Source organism: Uranotaenia lowii, chromosome 2 (assembly GCF_029784155.1).
Source record: "Uranotaenia lowii strain MFRU-FL chromosome 2, ASM2978415v1, whole genome shotgun sequence".
Lineage (NCBI taxonomy): Eukaryota > Metazoa > Arthropoda > Insecta > Diptera > Culicidae > Uranotaenia > Uranotaenia lowii.
In genome coordinates, this window is record NC_073692.1 from 239,786,171 (window position 1) to 239,805,499 (window position 19,329).

At 40.8% G+C, this 19,329-nt stretch overlaps 2 protein-coding genes across 2 annotated transcripts; both read left to right on the top strand.

Annotated features, from left to right (window-relative positions):
• Nucleotides 1-13,657: 13,657 nt before the first annotated feature.
• LOC129742448 (uncharacterized) lies at nucleotides 13,658-16,021 on the top strand. The gene has a single exon (XM_055734344.1). The coding sequence runs from the start codon at nucleotides 13,658-13,660 to the stop codon at nucleotides 16,019-16,021; it is 2,364 nt and encodes a 787-aa protein (XP_055590319.1).
• A 147-nt stretch (nucleotides 16,022-16,168) lies between these two features.
• LOC129742449 (uncharacterized) lies at nucleotides 16,169-18,946 on the top strand. The gene has a single exon (XM_055734345.1). The coding sequence runs from the start codon at nucleotides 16,169-16,171 to the stop codon at nucleotides 18,944-18,946; it is 2,778 nt and encodes a 925-aa protein (XP_055590320.1).
• Nucleotides 18,947-19,329: the final 383 nt, after the last annotated feature.

Below are 19,329 nucleotides of genomic sequence, written 5' to 3' on the forward strand. Positions count from 1 at the left end.
ATTCAAATGGTTTAATTGTGATAACGGCTCAAATTGAAAGAGGCCCTTCAAGCCAAAGGGGTATAAAAGCATAAAAGCTAATGAAAGACGTAAAATATCACAGTAAATAAGCCTTGGGAAGAAAAATAAGTGATTTACTTTAAAAAATAGAAACTTATTTAGAGAAAACACATTTTTAATTTGATGTGTTTGGCAATTTTCCATTTATTTCTCTAAAATTTTTATTTTTTTTTTCAAACGTAAAAGTATGTAGATTAAAATTCTAAATATCTGAAAATAGTTTGAATTATGAAAAACTGTTGTATATGAATAAATCAAAATCGATCATTTTTGCTACGTTGAGGCGAATACTATCAAATCTCATTTTTTTCAAAAACTTTCCAGAACAAGAAATTATTTTAAAAAAAATATTCTGAAAATTGAATGCTACTTTTCAATTCAAATTGTCTAGACAGTTACGATATCTTCAATTCAGAGAACAATATGGGCGTTTAAGAATCTCTAATTGAGATGTATTCTGTAAATTGGAAATTGCAATACAAATTAAACCAAGAAATGAAAATGTTGTAGGCAACAAAAATCGAATCTGTCCAGGTGAATACTGGAGGAGGGTGGTGGGGATTGCCAAATGTCCACTCGTTTGAACGGAGAGGGAGAAGGGGGTAAAAATCTCATTTTTCTGTCAACGTGGTATCTGGACGGCCCCAAAGGTTTTAACAGTTAAAGGCTCAAGTCTTTTTTTCTTTTAAAAAGAATCGAAACAAGTTTGCAGGTATATATTGAATATACCGGTGGACATTATCATAAAAAAAAATAATCAAATTATGGCTAAAATTTTAACGAAGATAGTATGAAATAACATTTTTACTAAATATCCAAAAAGCGAAAACAACTCATGAGCATTAAATATAACTTATCAGATAAGCGTTTGTTTAAGACCTTGTTTGATGACAGAGATACGCAAGAAAATAAATTGCATGTTCCACATGATCCCAAACTTTTTGCCGATACATCATATTGGAGGTGAGCCCAAACTTTTGATCGATAACTTAAGTAGCTATTTTATTTGTTTAAAGCACTATGCAAATTTTTTAGCACAAAATTTAAAAAAATGTATTTTGACATTTATGAAAAAAGATTAAAATGCCGAATTTTTAAATTCGGTCCTACCCTGAACTGATCGGGTTGAAATATAAAGTGCGATTTTTTGGAAATTTTCCAACTTTACGCTAAGTTTAAGTCATATTAAGTTAAAATATACATTTTGCCAAAACATACGAAAATGGTTTTGATTTTCGAACATAGAATGAGCTCAAAAGAAATGCAATATGTCATCAGTTGACTGAAATATAATCAAACAAATTTTCTTGTTTTTGAGGGGGTGATCCCAAACTTTTGGCCGGTGGCGTATATGGTCAGCAAATTCTAATTCAACGCTGTACCTCAACAAAAGTTATTTGATGAAATTCGGTCCAGTTCGGTGCAATTTAGTTACAGCTGTTTTAGTTTGGCGAACCGACTTTTTTCAGTTTTAAGCTATTAAATGAATAATAAATTCTTTTATTGAAAAAACACCCCCACGGAGTGGAAAAATTTGAGAATTCGGAAGTACACCTACTATGAAAAGTTTATAGTTTTGATACAAAATCCAGCGTTTGCGAGTATTTCGTAACGGTTTTTTGCCGCTTGGGGGGGGGGGTGATCACCCCGATCACCCCCCCCATAGGACCGCGCCTGTGTCCATTCGGAGTTGTCTGAAAAAATGTTTGAACAAAACTCCTATCTGATGGTTTCATGGGATAATGCCGCTCTAAGACATGCGGATTTATTCCTTTGTGGGACTATCCATTACAAATTTAATTGGACGTTTCCGGCCATCACCTTCGACACCTCTGTCCGTTCAAGCAGTGCGAGAGTGGGTATCGTCGTGTTTCATTATTTTGATTGTCCCTGTAATGAGGAAAGCACTATGGTTATTCACACAGCGGAAATAAAACTTTATAGTAGGGTAAAACTGTACAAAACGCACCAGCGGGGTAAGATGGCCGATGCCATTATTTCTCAAATATACACTAACCAACGGCTTCAAATGATGTTTTTCTTCATTTATATTTTAGCAAACAAGCTTTTTCATCATTCAAAAGGTGAAAAGTTCACAAAAACTACTTCAGTTCTTAGAAACAGAAGAATTAATAGAATCAGCGTGAAACTTGTTATTTTTCATAAGTAACATATAAGGTTTTATGATAAAACAGCCTGCGCAATCTTATAAAACTACAGCTTATCGTTTATCCACTCATGTGAACTTTCGGAAGACTATAAAATTTTTGTTGTATTTTATTAACTTCCTACAAAATTTTATCAAAAACCGTTCATATGAAAATTGGGGCAGAATGCCCACAAGACCACGTGTTTTACGCTCAAATTTTGAATGCTGTTAACGTTTGAGAAAACCCGAATATCAAAACAAAATGTCATTCTTTTTATTTGCTGACTCCCAAATTACGATAACAATGCATAATTATAACAAATTTCGTCCTTGTTCGAGTTAAAAAGGTGCACCAATATTCGACTCGAAAAAAATTATCGGCCGCCATGTTTGCTGCGATATCATCATATCAGTCAAAAAAATTGAATTTCGTTGCCTACTTGAAGGCGTTTTATATATAAGGATATTAAAAAGTGTATTTTGAATAGCGAAATTTTCGTAGTGTTTAGCAACATTAAATGACTTTTAGCCAAAGGATGGTTAGTTTACAAAAATACGATGAACAAGTAATCAAACATTTGATGTTTCAATAATTACATTCCGTATAATCGTTGTTCCATTTCTTACCACCCTTAATGTTTGGTGCGTTCTGTCCACTAGTTTTGGCGTTCTGCCCCGCGGTTTGTTTTCTGGCTGTTTTAGTTTTTTACAAAAATATAGTGCAAATCGTGTTTTTATCATATTTTTTTCTTTTCGATAATACGTAAATCTGATCCCTGAATCGTCGTAAACTTTCAATTTGGTTCTTAAATGATTGGTATCGCTGTAAATAGCAATTATGCTTAACTGGTGCGTCTTGTACAGTTTTCCCCTACTCACCTAACAACAATTTGTAGCCATTTATTATGCTAGGATAGTTGTTATCACTCTCACTAACAGTTCAATAGTTCTAATAGTTCATTTGAACATAAATTTTCCTCAATTTTCAAAGCGAATTCCGCGACGATGCATAACGCCGTACAAACCAAATCGCCGAAATGTTTTTGCGTCGTTTTGCATCACGGCAATACACGGTAGCGCAAAACGACGCAAAAAAAACAAATTGCACTCAAAAATTAGAAATCATCATACGACCTAAATTCAAATCAGTCTGGTAAAGTTATTCATTGATCAAATGAAACCAAATTTTTACCGATCATAGAATACATCTTTGTCAATCGTTTGAAGTAGATAACTCAGTTTTGTTTATATTGGTTCATACGACCTAATCAAAACAAACTCTAGAATTCTGCTATTTAGTCGGATTGAGTTGGGTGGTACGAAGAAAAATTCATTTTCGCGATCAATCAATCCGGCTATTTAGTACGATTGGGTAGGGTGGTAGGAAAAACAATCGATGTTTGAGGCCAATCAATTCTGCTAGTTAGTCGGATTGAGTTGGGTGGTACGAAGAAAAATCCATTTTTGCGATCAATGATTCCGGCTATTTAGTACGATTGGGTAGGGTGGTAGAAAAAATAATCGATTTTTAGGCCAATCAATTCTGCTATTTAGTCGGATTGAGTTGGGTGGTGCGAAGAAAAATCAATTTTTGCTGTCAATCAATCCGGCTATTTAGTACGATTGGGTAGGAATATCTCATCAACTTTATCGCCCTACTAATCAGGCGATTTAGTCGGTTTCTACACAATCATGCTACTCATCACCCTACGAAATCGGCCTATTAATCGGTTGATGCCCAGCAAAAACTCCCATAAGCGACGTTGCAACAATGGGCCGATTAGTATGAACTAAAATCGGCCGACGCACCCTTCGCGAGCCGACTAAGTATGGTGAATAGTAGGGTGTTTGTTTGAAATTGAAAACACGGCGGAAATGAACATCTTTCCCTCACAAACACAACTAGGGGAGATGAGGGCATAACGAGCACCCAGGGCATAATGAGCACTACGCTTTTCTACGAAAGTACGTATTTTCTTAAATAAATTTTCATGAGGATTTGTTTCGTACTTCCTATAGTATTAATTTTTCACAAAAAAAGGAACCTCCTTATCATCTTTACAGAGATATTTAAAAAAAACTAGCTTGATTCTCAAGTTACGAAAATATTATAATTTTTGAGCACCACGAAATAAGCTCTTATGATCTTAAAATAACCTTGATCTATAATGTACGCACTGCAACATTGTTTCTCAATTTTTACCATCATAAAATTTTTGATTTTTCACTTTTATCAATTTTAAAACACGTTTTTACTTAAATTTGTTGACTAGGGGCATATAGAGCACCATATTATCGAGGCATAATGAGCATTTTCGGCCGTAGAATCTAGCAGCGAATCAAAATTGATTTATAGCGCCACACCTTGACTAGTTTTCATCCGACGATTTAGCCTATTGGTAAGGTGTCGGAGAGGTAATCAAAAGACTAGAGTTAGATTTCTGTTCGAGGTGATTTTTTTCCATTCACAATTCATGATCGATTTTTTTATTGTTACATTATTACGGCTAGTAGCATCATCCTCCGAACAAAGCACTTAATGTATGAGCGTGCGTGAATTGTTTGTATTCTACAAACAGACCTAGATTATTTTGTTATTGCTTTGTTTGATGAATCTACGACTCACCCGCTGCTAGATTCCCCGGCAAAAACGCACATCTTGTTTGATTAATGGTGCTCATACTGCCTCAGAGGGGGTTCTCATTATGCCTCCACAGTGGCTGGTTTTCAGCTTTTGGCAAAATTTTTTAAAATGCATTTTTTAACGTTTTCATCTAGTTTTTCACGTTTCAGCCCGTTAGGGAATAGGCTTTTCAAGTGTCTGAACACGAAACAATAATGTAACCTCCATATTATAGCTATTTTCTATGGTTAAATAACCGTTTTCCTTAAGGTGGCCATAACGCCCCCATCCCCCCTACAATTTGATTTTATTCTTACTGGTGTTAAAAAACGCTGTAAAATCAAATAAATTTATTAATTTACTATGTTTAAAATCAAACAACATTTCCTTATGATCGGTTGCATGCATCACTCACTCAATGACTGATACATGCACTCCTGATCCTAGACCAACGTGATTCGCCGTATGCATCGCTCATTGGTGAGATTCCAATTTGATGATGGTGCTGCACTGTTTTGACAACAAATGTCGTGCGAAGTGATCTGTATTTTAGCGATGAATAGAACGATCGATGATCGGATAGGTCCAGTAGCAATCGATAACAAAACCCGATCGCTGTACGTTCAGTCACGAAGTGCAATCAGGAACATTCATTGAAAATGAGTGATATTCGAAACACTGTCTGTGATTTTGACTTACCGGTTGCGTTCTGAACGACAGTAAGCAATAAAATAAATCATCTTTTATCGTTAATTGTTAAAAATCCTAACATTCCCTTAAGTAAATTAGAAAACAAAATTCAAGGGTTTCGGTTAAGTCTGGCTGATTGAGATTTCAACAAATGCTAACAATCCGCAACATGAAATTTTCAGCCACGGGAACGTTTTTTATCATTTAATTTATCAGATATTAGTTCTTGAAGAGCTGAAGAACTGTTTTTAATCTAAAAAACAAACACACATAAAACTATTTTGCACAAAATCAGTTTTCATGACCAAAACATGTTTTTCATCTTTACCTCACAGGTAACTCTCACAGGAAAAAGGTTTTGATTTTCATTGGATAGGTAGTTTATCATGTTTCACATCCGCTGCAATACATAACCCTTTTTGGCATTCAGTTCGGTCTGGTCGAATCCCGACCAAGGTCAGAAGCAGGAATGTTTTATGGGCGAGGTAGTGCATCTCTGCCAACAGATGCTAGTCTATCTGCTTACTCGTTGCCACGAATTCCAGCGTGGCCTGGTATCCAGCAGAAGGTCATGTTTGTTGGTGGATGAAGCTTTTGTATTTTTTGACTCCAAGGATGTCGATTTCTTGGGTTTTGCAACTTAAGGCGCTGGCAGAGTCTATGAAAACTACGGTAGGTATTTCCAAAAGATGTATTGTGGGGACGAATTGCAAGTAGGTAGTAGGGCGGCGACTTCAGCAGAAAATATGGAAACTTGGCTTGGTAAGTTTTTTGCGTTTCTCACAGAAGGGGCGTTCAGACCAATTCTGATTTTGTCTGACAATTTGGAGCCATCCTACCTACCTATAGGGGAGAATGAGGATACTTGATCCCTGGGGATACTTGATTCCTTAGCTATATCTCGAAACTGGAATGTCTTACAAAGATCAAATGTTCTAGAAAAATGTGCCAAAATGAGTAAAATAACAATTCTTGAAGTTTAAAATTTTTTAACAAAATAATTGTTTGAGTAATTGAACTTTGTTTGAAAAATTTCACAAAATGTAACTTGAAGATCTTTTTTCATCACTTTAAAATGTTCCTTACATGGGAAAATTATGAAAAAAAATATTTGTTCCAATGTATCAATCGTTCGAGCGTAAAATGAACTTCATAATGCCATATTTTCAAAGCAATGGAAAACTCTCAACTTTTTTCAGAAAAAGTTTTCTAAAATGTTGATTATGGGTACAATTGATCCCCTACACCCAAAATTCAGCCTCTGTGCCAATGGCGTGTAGTCAATTACATAGCATCATTGGTACAAGAAGATAACGCGATCGGTGCTGATTCGATTTGCTCCCACCGGCATTAATCTCCCAAGTTAACCGAATTGCGTATGTCTGAAAGAAACAAAATAAAAACGCTTTCACGTCCCTCCCTATCGCATCACAAGACGAAGAAGGATGGAAATAATACCGGCCAACACCAGGCAGCCAGCGAACCGAGCACTCTGCGTGTGAATGTAGCAAAAGCAACAACAAAAACATCCTTCTAATTCAATCCCTTCAATCCACCGGCAAACAACCACGGCCGAGCTGTGCGTGTGTATGCAGTAAAAGCAACAACAAAAAAAACATTCCTTCAATTCAATTCGCCGGCAAACAACCACGGCTAAGCTGTGCGTGTGTATGTAGCAAAAGCAACAAGAATATATTCCTTCAATTCACCGGCAAACAAGCACCGGCCAAGCTGCCCGGCTTTAGCAGCTGTGTATATGTAGCGTGTGTATGTAATAGCAGGCAGTAAGCAAAGCACAGTTCTCATTCAATGGGTTTCCCGTTTCCTCCACTCCCGTTCCCTTTCCCGTTTCCATCAAAAGACAAATGAATACCTTGAAAGGAGGCCGAACGCCGGGAAGCCACTGTCGTGCGTTTCTTTTGTGATTGATCGGTGGCAGAATGCCTATGACAAATATCCCTCTTACTGCATGAAGCTCAAATAGTACACTGGTTAAGATGTCGGTCTGGCAAGATCATTTAGTTAGTGATTTGAGTTCGATTCTCCCTACGGGGCGCTGTGGTTTATATTTTTATTTTCTTGTTTCTGGGATGAATTATCCAATAGGAACGAAATCCCATAAAATGTTTTTCTTGTTTTGCTTGAATGTAGTGGTCATGCATCATTTTAGTTGGGAGCCGAGTCCTTATGCCAGTTACGGTTTTTCAAACATATCATCTTCGGCACAGTGCACATTTCAGCGCATTATCGGCACAGAGATGTGCTAAATAGGCATTGGATTTTTGCAACCTCTTCTATGGGTGTATGTCTGCTATAAATTGTGAAATGAGAACAAACATGACCAAAATAGTCAGTTAACATTCTATCTTGGGGATTTGTTTGATTTTTATACAAGGATTAGGGCTTCCTGAATAAAAGATCAAGTCTCCTTCAATAGGGGATCAAGTCTCCCCTAACTTCAGAAAAATCGCAATTTTTTTACTCCCACGAAAATGCTTCTAGTTCATCAACGGGTTCAAGTATCGTTCTAATTTTTGGAGCATAGAAACTTGAAGTTACAAGCTGTCAGAAAATGTCAAAGACGGCGTGTTGCTAAATTTTTCCAAAAAGATATGGCGAAAATAAGAAAAGGGGATCAAGTATCCCCACTCTCCCCTACACCCAAAATTCAGCCTCTGTGCCAATGGCGTGTAGTCAATTACATAGCATCGTTGGTACAAGAAGATAACGCGATCGGTGCTGATTCGATTTGCTCCCACCGGCATTAATCTCCCAAGTTAACCGAATTGCGTATGTCTGAAAGAAACAAAATAAAAACGCTTTCACGTCCCTCCCTATCGCATCACAAGACGAAGAAGGATGGAAATAAATACCGGCCAACACCAGGCAGCCGGCGAACCGAGCACTGTGCGTGTGAATGTAGCAAAAGCAACAACAAAAACATCCTTCACCGGCAAACAACCACGGCCGAAAGTGCGTGTGTATGCAGTAAAAGCAACAACAAAAAAAACATTCCTTCAATTCAATTCGCCGGCAAACAACCACGGCTAAGCTGTGCATGTGTATGTAGCAAAAGCAACAAGAATATATTCCTTCAATTCACCGGCAAACAAGCACCGGCCAAGCTGCCCGGCTTTAGCAGCTGTGTATATGTAGCGTGTGTATGTAATAGCAGGCAGTAAGCAAAGCACAGTTCTCATTCAATGGGTTTCCCGTTTCCTCCACTCCCGTTCCCTTTCCCGTTTCCATCGCAAGACAAATGAATACCTTGAAAGGAGGCCAAACGCCGGGAAGCCACTGTCGTGCGTTTCTTTTGTGATTGATCGGTGGCAGAATGCCTATGACAAATATCCCTCTTCCTACATGAAGCTCATATAGTACACTGGTTAAGATGTCGGTCTGGCAAGACCATTTGGTTAGTGATGTGAGTTCGATTCTCCCTACGGGCGCTGTGGTTTATATTTTTATTTTCTTGTTTCTGGGATGAATTATCCAATAGGAACGAAATCCCATAAAATGTTTTTTCTTGTTTTGCTTGAATGTAGTGGTCATGCATCATTTTAGTTGGGAGCCGAGTCCTTATGCCAGTTACGGTTTTTCAAACATATCATCTTCGGCACAGTGCACATTTCAGCGCATTATCGGCACAGAGATGTGCTAAATAGGCATTGGATTTCTGCAACCTCTTCTATGGGTGTACCTATGCGTCCGGCGCTTTTGAGCGACGCATAGGGCTGAGATAAAAGATCTCGACTGCTGGCGATTCGGAGCCAGCGTCTTCACTTGCTGCCAGCCAGAGTTCTCGTCAACTGTGTGGACTTCAGCGGCTAGACTACGCCGCCGCGAGCTTCTGGGCCTGCCTCTTCTTCGAAGTCCATCTGGATTCCAGTCAGGCGTCTCTCTGCAAATCTCGTTCTTATTTCTTCGCAGCGTGTGTTCAATCCATCTCCACTTACGTTCCCGAATCTCGATTTCTAGCGCCTTTTGATGCCACCGGCGATGAAATTCCACGTTTGAGATCCAGTTGCCAGTATAAAGTATTGCACAATAAATAAGTATTTCATAAAGTTTTCTAAAATGTTCGTTATGACTTCAAATGATTCATTGATTTCAAAAAAAAAAAAAAATATATGTATATATATATATATATATATATATATATATATATATATATATATATATATATATATATATATATATATATATATATATATATATATATATATATATATATATATATATATATATATATATATATATATATATATATATATATATATATATATATATATATATATATATATATATATATATATATATATATATATATATATATATATATATATATATATATATATATATATATATATATATATATATATATATATATATATATCTTTTCTGAAAAGATCATGCATGTTCATGCAATGAATGACTAATACATATTTATTAAATAATTTCCTGGTAAAAAAGACTCAACAGATCGATTTTATCTACACCCATAGAAGAGGTTGCAGAAATCCAATGCCTATTTAGCACATCTCTGTGCCGATAATGCGCTGAAATGTGCACTGTGCCGAAGATGATATGTTTGAAAAACCGTAACTGGCATAAGGACTCGGCTCCCAACTAAAATGATGCATGACCACTACATTCAAGCAAAACAAGAAAAACATTTTATGGGATTTCCTTCCTATTGGATAATTCATCCCAGAAACAAGGAAATAAAAATATAAACCACAGCGCCCGTAGGGAGAATCGAACTCAAATCACTAGCTTAATGGTCTTGCCAGACCGACATCTTAACCAGTGTACTATTTGAGCTTCATGCAGGAAGAGGGATATTTGTCATAGGCATTCTGCCACCGATCAATCACAAAAGAAACGCACGACAGTAGCTTCCCGGCGTTTGGCCTCCTTTCAAGGTATTCATTTGTCTTGCGATGGAAACGGGAAAGGGAACGGGAGTGGAGGAAACGGGAAACCCATTGAATGAGAACTGTGCTTTGCTTACTGCCTGCTATTACATACACACGCTACATATACACAGCTGCTAAAGCCGGGCAGCTTGGCCGTTGGTTGTTTGCCGGTGAGTTGAAGGAATGTTTTTGTTGTTGCTTTTGCTACATACACACGCACAGCTTAGCCGTGGTTGTTTGCCGGCGAATTGAATTGAAGGAATGTTTTTTTTGTTGTTGCTTTTACTGCATACACACGCACAGCTCGGCCGTGGTTGTTTGCCAGTGGATTGAAGGGATTGAATTAGAAGGAAGTTTTTGTTGTTGCTTTTGCTACATTCACACGCACAGTGCTCGGTTCGCTGGCTGCCTGGTGTTGGCCGGTATTTATTTCCATCCTTCTTCGTCTTGTGATGCGATAGGGAGGGACGTGAAAGCGTTTTTATTTTGTTTCTTTCAGACATACGCAATTCGGTTAACTTGGGAGATTAATGCCGGTGGGAGCAAATCGAATCAGCACCGGTCGCGTTATCTTCTTGTACCAATGATGCTATGTAATTGACTACACGCCATTGGCACAGAGGCTGAATTTTGGGTGTAAAAATTTGAAAAGCGCCTTTAAGTATGCAACGACTTTAAGGTTGTAGACAACCTTTTAGAATTTTCTCTCTCACACTTACAAATTGTTAAATTAGAACTAATATGGCTAAAATAATCAATGAACCTTTAATCACAGAGAACGGACGTACAAGCTCGAACAAAAAGTCTTCAAAAAAGTGTGTAAAATTTCAAATGCTGACATCCAAAAAATACGTTGAAAATTGACTTGAAACAGTGCCAATAAAATAGTCAATGGACCTTCAATCTTTTGATTTTGTTTGATTTTTGTTGAGTGTAAGTGAACGATTGAAAAATTGATGTACCCTTGAATACACCCCTGTGTTTCTAATATTATATCTTTGCTATAAATCTATTGGCACCACTGCATTTGAAAAAGGATCTGAATAAATCTAACCGTTGTGCAAGTCAGACGCGTTTTTTGTTCTACCTGTTCTAGCCGAAAAATCATTTGCTTTTCCTCTCGTTAAATTCCCTGAGCTGTGCGAAAAACATTTTGGTCCTAATCGATCCGGATAGCCTGAGGAATTTCGAATGATTTCCGGCTATCGAAAAGTTTATCGCGAGTGATTTCGTACCGTGTGCGAAAATTTTCGGCTCGACGCCATTTTGGAAAAAACCGTTGCTTCCAAATTGTGACTGTGTGTGTGTGCGCATCGCACAAGTTCTAAGACATTCCGCCATATTGGTGAAAAGTGCTCGAAGCACAATTGTGTGAAGAGATCCGCCATCTTGGCGAAGAAAAGTCCGTGACTTTTAGTAGTGTGTGTGTGCTCGTAGCACATTAGTGAAAAAATCCGCCATCTTGGCGAAAAGTCTGACTGTTCAGTAGTGCACCCAAAATTCAGCCTCTGTGCCAATGGCGTGTAGTCAATTTCATAGCATGATTGGTACAAGAAGATCACGCGACCGGCACTGATTCGATTTGCGCCCACCGGCATTAACCTCCCAGGGCAACCGAATTGCGTATGTCTGAATGAAACAAAATAAAAACGTTTTCGCGTCCCTCCCCATCGCATCACAAGCCGAAGAAGGATGGAAATAAATACCGGCCAACACCAGGCAGCCAGCGAACCGAGCACTGTGCGTGTGAATGTAGCAAAAGCAACAACAAAAACATCCTTCTAATTCAATCCACCAGCAAACACGGCTAAGCTGTGCGTGTGTATGTAGCAAAAGCAACAACAAAAACATTCCTTCAATTCACCAGCTGCCCGGCTTTAGCAGCTGTGTATATGTAGCGTGTGTATGTAATAGCAGGCAGTAAGCGAAGCACAGTTCTCATTCAATGGGTTTCCCGTTTCCTCCACTCCCGTTCCCTTTCCCGTTTCCATCAAAAGACAAATGAATACCTTGAAAGGAGGCCAAACGCCGGGAAGCCACTGTCGTGCGTTTCTTTTGTGATTGATCGGTGGCAGAATGCCTATGGCTGATGTCATGCTGAAGCAACTAGCAACGCGACCTACAACGCAACGTTCACACGACTAACCAGCTCTCATTTGATCTCCATGGAAATCGCGCAGACCTGTCATACTGGTCGCCTTGTGTAGCGCGACCAATCTGATGCCAATGTGTTTAGTAGCGCGACTAGTAGGAAATCCAATAGGAACATTGTTTTTTCTCGATTTGAAGCAGTGATTCCGGGTTTTAAGCACAATAGTACGAAGATCTGTCCGAACTTGTGATAATAAACTAAAAACTATCTTAATCGGCGAGAAAATTTTCATGAATTCTTAGTTCCGGCAAAAAAACAAGGAATTTTGTCGGTTCAAATTTCGGCATTCTTGCAATCCGGGTCGTGATTTGATGAGTTTTTGATGGCTCCGGAAAGAAAGGAGACGATTCAAAGCATTATCAGATGTAGAGAAGTGATGATTTGTAGGGAATTTCAAAGTGACAGGTCGCGCCAGCATGACATACCAATGCAATGCAACGCAATCTTATTGGAACGTTGCGTTGCGTTGCGTTGCTAGTTGCTTCAGCATGACATCAGCCTATGACAAATATCCCTCTTCCAGCATGAAGCTCAAATAGTACACTGGATAAGAAGTCGGTCTGGTAAGACCATATGGTTGGTGATTTGAGTTCGGTTCTCCCTACGGGCGCTGTTGTTTTTATTTTTATTTTCTTGTTTCTGGGATGAATTATCCAATAGGAAGGAAATCCCACAAAATGTTTTTCTTGTTTCGCTTGAATGTAGTGGTCAGCATTTTGGTTGGGAACCGAGTCCTTATGCCAGTTACGGTTTTTCAAACATACCGTCTTCGGCACAGTGCACATTTCAGCGCATTATCGGCACAGAGATTTGCTAAATAGGCATTGGATTTTTGCAACCTCTTCTATGGGTGTGTGTGTGTGCCCGTGGCACTAGTTTTAATCGGTCCACCATCTTGGTGCCGAGTGTGAACGTGCTCAAGCCAATAGTGAAAATAAAACTGTCAGCCATTTTGGCTAAAATTAAAATTGAATTGAATTTGAAAAACAAGTGTTTCCTACAAGAGGAAAAAATAAAAAGTGATTGCCACCTGCGGGTGCAAAATAAAAAGTGCTACAAAATCAATGTCCGAATCGGAAACTCCTCATCGAGCTAATCCAGGCAAGGTTCCGAGGAATATTCTGCCATCTGTCGCAAAACAGAAAACCGCCCAGGCTTTACGTGACCAGCAGCGCAAGATGGCTCGGGAATTGACGATTCTTCTCGACCGCCATGAATTGATTTACGAGAAACTGCTTCGGATAAATGACTCCCTCAAGCCTGAACCTGTTAGTATCCATTTACTTAAGCTCCACCTAGAGACGCTCCGAAAATGTGTAGAGGATTTCGATCAGGTACATATGGAAATTGTTGCTAACAAGCCGAGAGATGAGCGGGAAGAACAAAAAGAAGAATATCTGCGTTTTGAAACACTCCACAACCAGCTTTATGTTGCGCTCCAAACAAAAATTGATTGTCTCACTCCCGCTCTCCCATCGACCAGCAGTGAAATGGCTCGACCAGTTCCCCCGCAACATGTGTACGTCCAAGCTGCCGCTCCGCAACTTCATGCTCCGTTTTCGGTCTTCGATGGCAACCCGGAAAATTGGTTCAGCTTCAAGAGCCTTTTCCAGAGCATAATGCAGAGGTACGCCAACGAGACTCCCGCCATGAAAATCCTGCACCTTCGAAATTCATTGGTCGGTGATGTCAAAGACAAAATTGACCAGGATGTCATCAACACCAACGACTGCGACTTGGCGTGGAGAATACTGGAAAATGCTTACGAGGACCGACGACTTATTATGGACACTCACATTGACGCTGTTTTGCATTGCCCCAAAGTCACCATCGAAAACCGGGGACAATGCATAACTAAGCTGGTTGAAACATGCACCAAACACGTCGATGCACTCCGTGATCATGGTTTCCCAGCTGAAGGACTAGCCGAGCTTATACTCGTTAATGTAATGTACAAAAAATTGGACAAGGAAACCCAAGAGCAGTGGGAGACGAAACTTCCGAGGAACGAGCTACCTGAATTTCAAGAATTCATCGACTTCCTGAGGGAGAGAGGACGAGTTCTGCTGCGCACAAGTCGCTCCCAGCAGCCAGCAATGCAGCAGTCAACAGCACCTGCTAGACGTCCAACATACGCTCCGAAACCAGCAGCACGATCATTCATCCAAACTGCAAAGCAATCGTGCCCCTGCTGCAAAGAGGACCATTCCATCTACCGGTGTCCCAAGTTCCAGCACATGAATTTGTCGGACAGGAAGGCTGTCGTCTCAAAGGCCAGTCTTTGCTACAATTGTTTGCGAGCGATGCATCGAGTCAGCGAGTGTCCATCGGAGCAAGGGTGCAAGGTGGAAGGATGCAATCGAAAGCACCACAGTTTCTTGCATCCCACCAACTCAACCAGCAGCGTGAATCCAGAACCAGAAAGTGTCCCTGAAACACCCACATCAACGAAGTACTCTGCTACAACATTGTGTACTCACTTGGGAGCCATCACAAAGCAGGTACTTCTATCGACAGCGCAAGTCTTGATTGTCGGGAAAGGTGGCTCCACTGTTCAGTGTCGAGCGCTTCTCGATTCCGGATCCGACAGTCACATCATCAGCGAGAACCTGGCCTCCAAGCTTATGGTAAATATGCGACGAGTGGACCTTCCGGTAAGTGGCTTGAATGACATCCAAACGCGTGTCAATTATGCGCTCACGACACGCATCCAATCCTGCGTGAATGATTATTGCACCTCCATGCTGGAATTTTTGGTCGTTCCATCGGTATCCACCAATCTACCCCTTTTCGAAGTAGACACGCAAACACTGAAAATCCCGACCGGTTTGACATTTGCCGATCCAACTTTCCATGTCCCGGGCTCGGTCGATTTGATAATTGGCAACGAAATCTTTTTCGATTTAGTCCGAGATGGTCGAATAAAGATCAATAACAGCAACCTCACCCTAGCTGAGACTGAATTAGGCTGGGTGGTGTCAGGTTACGTTCAGCCTAGAAAACCCAAACCTCTCCCACGCGTGTGTCAGCTCAACCGCAAAGACACCGAACTCAACGCAACATTGGTCAAGTTTTGGGAAATCGAAAATATTCCAACCGAATCAAAATTATCCGCTGCTGAAGCTGCTGTTCAGGAACACTTCAAGCTCACCCACATAAGAGACGAGGATGGCCGCTACCAGGTACGTTTACCATTCAACCATCTCAAGGACCAGCTTGGTGGTTCCTACAGCAACGCGAAGAAACGACTCGACAGGCTAATGGTTTCACTCGCACGGAATCCAGTTCGTGCTGAGCAATATTCCGAGTTCATGTCCGAATACCTAGCACTCGGTCACATGAAAGAGGTGAGCGCTTTGATCGACGAGGGATACTACATTCCACACCACGCCGTCTTCAAGGAGTCCAGTTCCACAACCAAAATATAAGTCGTATTTGACGCATCAGCGAAAACAACAACTGGCATCTCGCTAAACGACACTCTCCTGGTTGGTCCAACAGTGCAAAGCGATCTGGTTTCGATTCTGCTCCGATTTTGCACTCACCAAGTAGCGCTAACAGCAGACATCCCGAAAATGTACCGCCAGGTCAAAATTCAGCAAGACGACTGCAAGTATCAAAGAATCCTATGGTACAATCAAGCTGGCGAACGTACCATTTACGAGCTACAAACGGTAACGTATGGTGTCGCAAGTTCTCCTCATCATGCAACACAAGCGTTGCTCCAACTAGCAGCAGATGAAGGCGAACAATTCAAATCAGCTGCTCGAGTCGTCTCCATGGATAGCTACATCGACGACTTCCTGACGGGTGGCAAAACGGTCGAAGAGGTGATCAACATCTACAATCAACTAACGCAACTCCTGTCCAAAGGTGGTTTTGGCGTACATAAGTTTTGTTCCAGTAGTCCAGAGGTGTTAAAACTTATCCCAAACGACTTGCACGAGAAGCAAATTGGTTTCGATTCTGATGTCAACGATTCGATTAAGACACTTGGTCTCATCTGGAATCCAACAGCTGATTTCTTTCGATTTTTCGTTCGATCGTCCGAAGGTAATTCAACCACGAAGCGAAGTGTTTTGTCTGACATCGGCCGACTCTTTGATCCCCTTGGATTTTTGGGCCCGATCATCACCACGGCGAAGCTTCTGATGCAGGACATTTGGCGACTGGGAATTGGCTGGGATGAAGAGTTGCCCACAGAGCTGCAACTAAAATGGCAAAACTTTCAACAACAACTACCAACCATCAACGAGATGCGCAAACCAAGACGTGTGATAGCGAACCATCCAACACTAATCGAGCTCCATGGTTATTCCGATGCATCCTGTCAGGCCTACGGTGCGGTAATATACATCAAAAGTATCTCCTCCGACGGAACCACACAGGTACATCTTTTGACAAGTAAATCTCGAGTTGCTCCCTTGAAGCCAGTAACTATTCCCCGACTAGAATTATTAGCCGCTAAACTATTAGCAGAGCTTACGCAGAAGGTTATGTCAGCAATGCAAATTGAAGTCAACAATGTGACTCTTTATAGCGACTCGCAAATTGTATTGTGCTGGCTTAAAAAATCTCCTTTGTCGCTTAACCAATTTGTATCCAATCGAGTTGCTTCAATTGTTGAGCTCACGCAAGATTTTCGATGGTGCTATGTACGCACAAATGTTAACCCCGCTGATTGCATTTCTCGGGGTGCTCTTCCCAACGAGCTGGTTGAGAATGAGTTGTGGTGGAAGGGACCTCCAACATTATGGGAAACTTCACTCCAACCACAAGATCCATTTCCATTTGATATCGATGATCAAAATATACCCGAACTTCGCAAGCGCAAGGCGCTGACTATTATAGCCAAAACGCCACATATGAGTCTGGATAGACTGAGCAATTACAGACAATTGCAAAGAGCGTGGGTGTATGTACTGCGTTACGCCAAACGGGGTGCCCGAACGCAACCTTACAATGCGCCTATTTCTGCTGATGAAATGATGTTAGCCGAAACTACCATTTTTCGATTTGTCCAGCAGCAAACATTCCAAACTTTGTTGAGCGACATCCAATCCAAACAGACGAAACGCTACAATTTATCCAACTTGGCTCCATTTGTTGGAAACGATGGGCTCATCCGAGTTGGTGGTCGACTCAAGTATTCTGCTATTCCATACGATGGAAAGCATCAAATTCTTTTGCCAGAACAGCACTTTGTTACTAAAATTCTGGTTCGCAAACTCCACGAAGAACATCTTCATGTTGGCCATTCGGGGCTCCTTGCCATCGTTCGAGAACGGTACTGGCCCGTACGTGCTAAAAGCATAATAAAGAAAATTATTTCGAACTGCATTGTTTGCGCTAAGCTACGCGCACCGTTTTCGCTGGCACCGTTTTCGCACGTTTCGCACGCAAGACCGTTTTCACTGGTCGGGATCGATTACGCCGGACCATTTACTTTAACCTTCGGAACCAGAGGAAGAAACACCTACAAGGCGTACGTCGTTGTGTTTATTTGTATGACTGTGAAAGCAATCCATTTCGAGCTGGTTACCAATTTGACTACCGAAAATTTCATAGCCTGCTTGAATCGATTTGTGGGCCGCCGTGGATTACCAAGTGATATTTTCACAGACAATGGAACATCTTTCGTCGGCGCTAATAATGAATTAGCCGATGTGAGGAAATTATTTGAAGACGAATTACACCGTGCCAAATTACAAGAATTTTGTGCAATTCGTGGACTTACATGGCATTTTATTCCGCCCAGAAGCCCCCACTTTGGCGGAATATGGGAAGCTGGCGTCAAATCGATGAAATATCATCTCAAGCGAGTAGTTGGAGAAACAAAATTAACATATGAGGAGATGCTTACTTTCCTGGTCCGCACAGAAGCAATACTCAACTCAAGACCTCTTTGCCCGATGTCAGACGATCCTTGTGATGCAGCAGCGCTAACTCCTTCGCATTTCCTGATTGGACGTTCTCTACTGGCCTTACCCGAGTCGTCGCTTATGGAGGAAAAGGTCGGTCGATTGAATAGGTGGCAACACGTGAAGTACATGCAGGAGCATTTCTGGCGAAGGTGGTCCCGTGAATATTTGCACCATTTGCAAAGTCGTCAAAAGTGGAGTGATGGAGTTCGAAAGTTCACAAAGGGTGATCTTGTTTTACTGGTTGAGGAGAACCTCCCACCCCAGCAGTGGCGACTTGGACGCATCGAGATTCTTCATCCCGGCGAAGACAACGTCGTGAGAGTGGTGACGGTCCGCACCGCTAGTGGCAGCGAGTTCAAGAGAGCGGTTACAAAAATAGCCTTACTTCCGGTCAGAGTTCCGATAATCACTCGGAAGAAACGCTCATGATAGGTTTCTAGTTGGAAAAATTCAAAGCCGAATGCTGCTGCCTGTAGTTCCCTGAGAGTCGGCAGAACGACAATGCGAAGTCAATGTAAACAAGATTCAAAAGCGAGAGTGGATTCGCATCAAAGTCGATCTCTCAGGCTCACTACCTGGTGTATCAGAAGTGATTGAGACACTTACTGATACAAGATCCAATTCGAAAATCCACTCACTCACTCACTCAAACTCAATCAATGCGGCCTTGCATCGGTTCATACTGCCTGCCTACTTTCTGCCATAGCGCAGATACTTATGTACATATATACTGCCTGCCTGTTTGAATGGCTATTTTGATCCTCCGCAACAACAGCAACAACAAAGCAAGATGTTTTAGGCAGACAGCATTC

Coding starts and splice junctions, on each gene's coding strand:
- LOC129742448 (XM_055734344.1), top strand. CDS start 13,658: ATGTCCGAATCGGAAACTCCTCATCGAGCTAATCCAGGCAAGGTTCCG.
- LOC129742449 (XM_055734345.1), top strand. CDS start 16,169: ATGTACCGCCAGGTCAAAATTCAGCAAGACGACTGCAAGTATCAAAGA.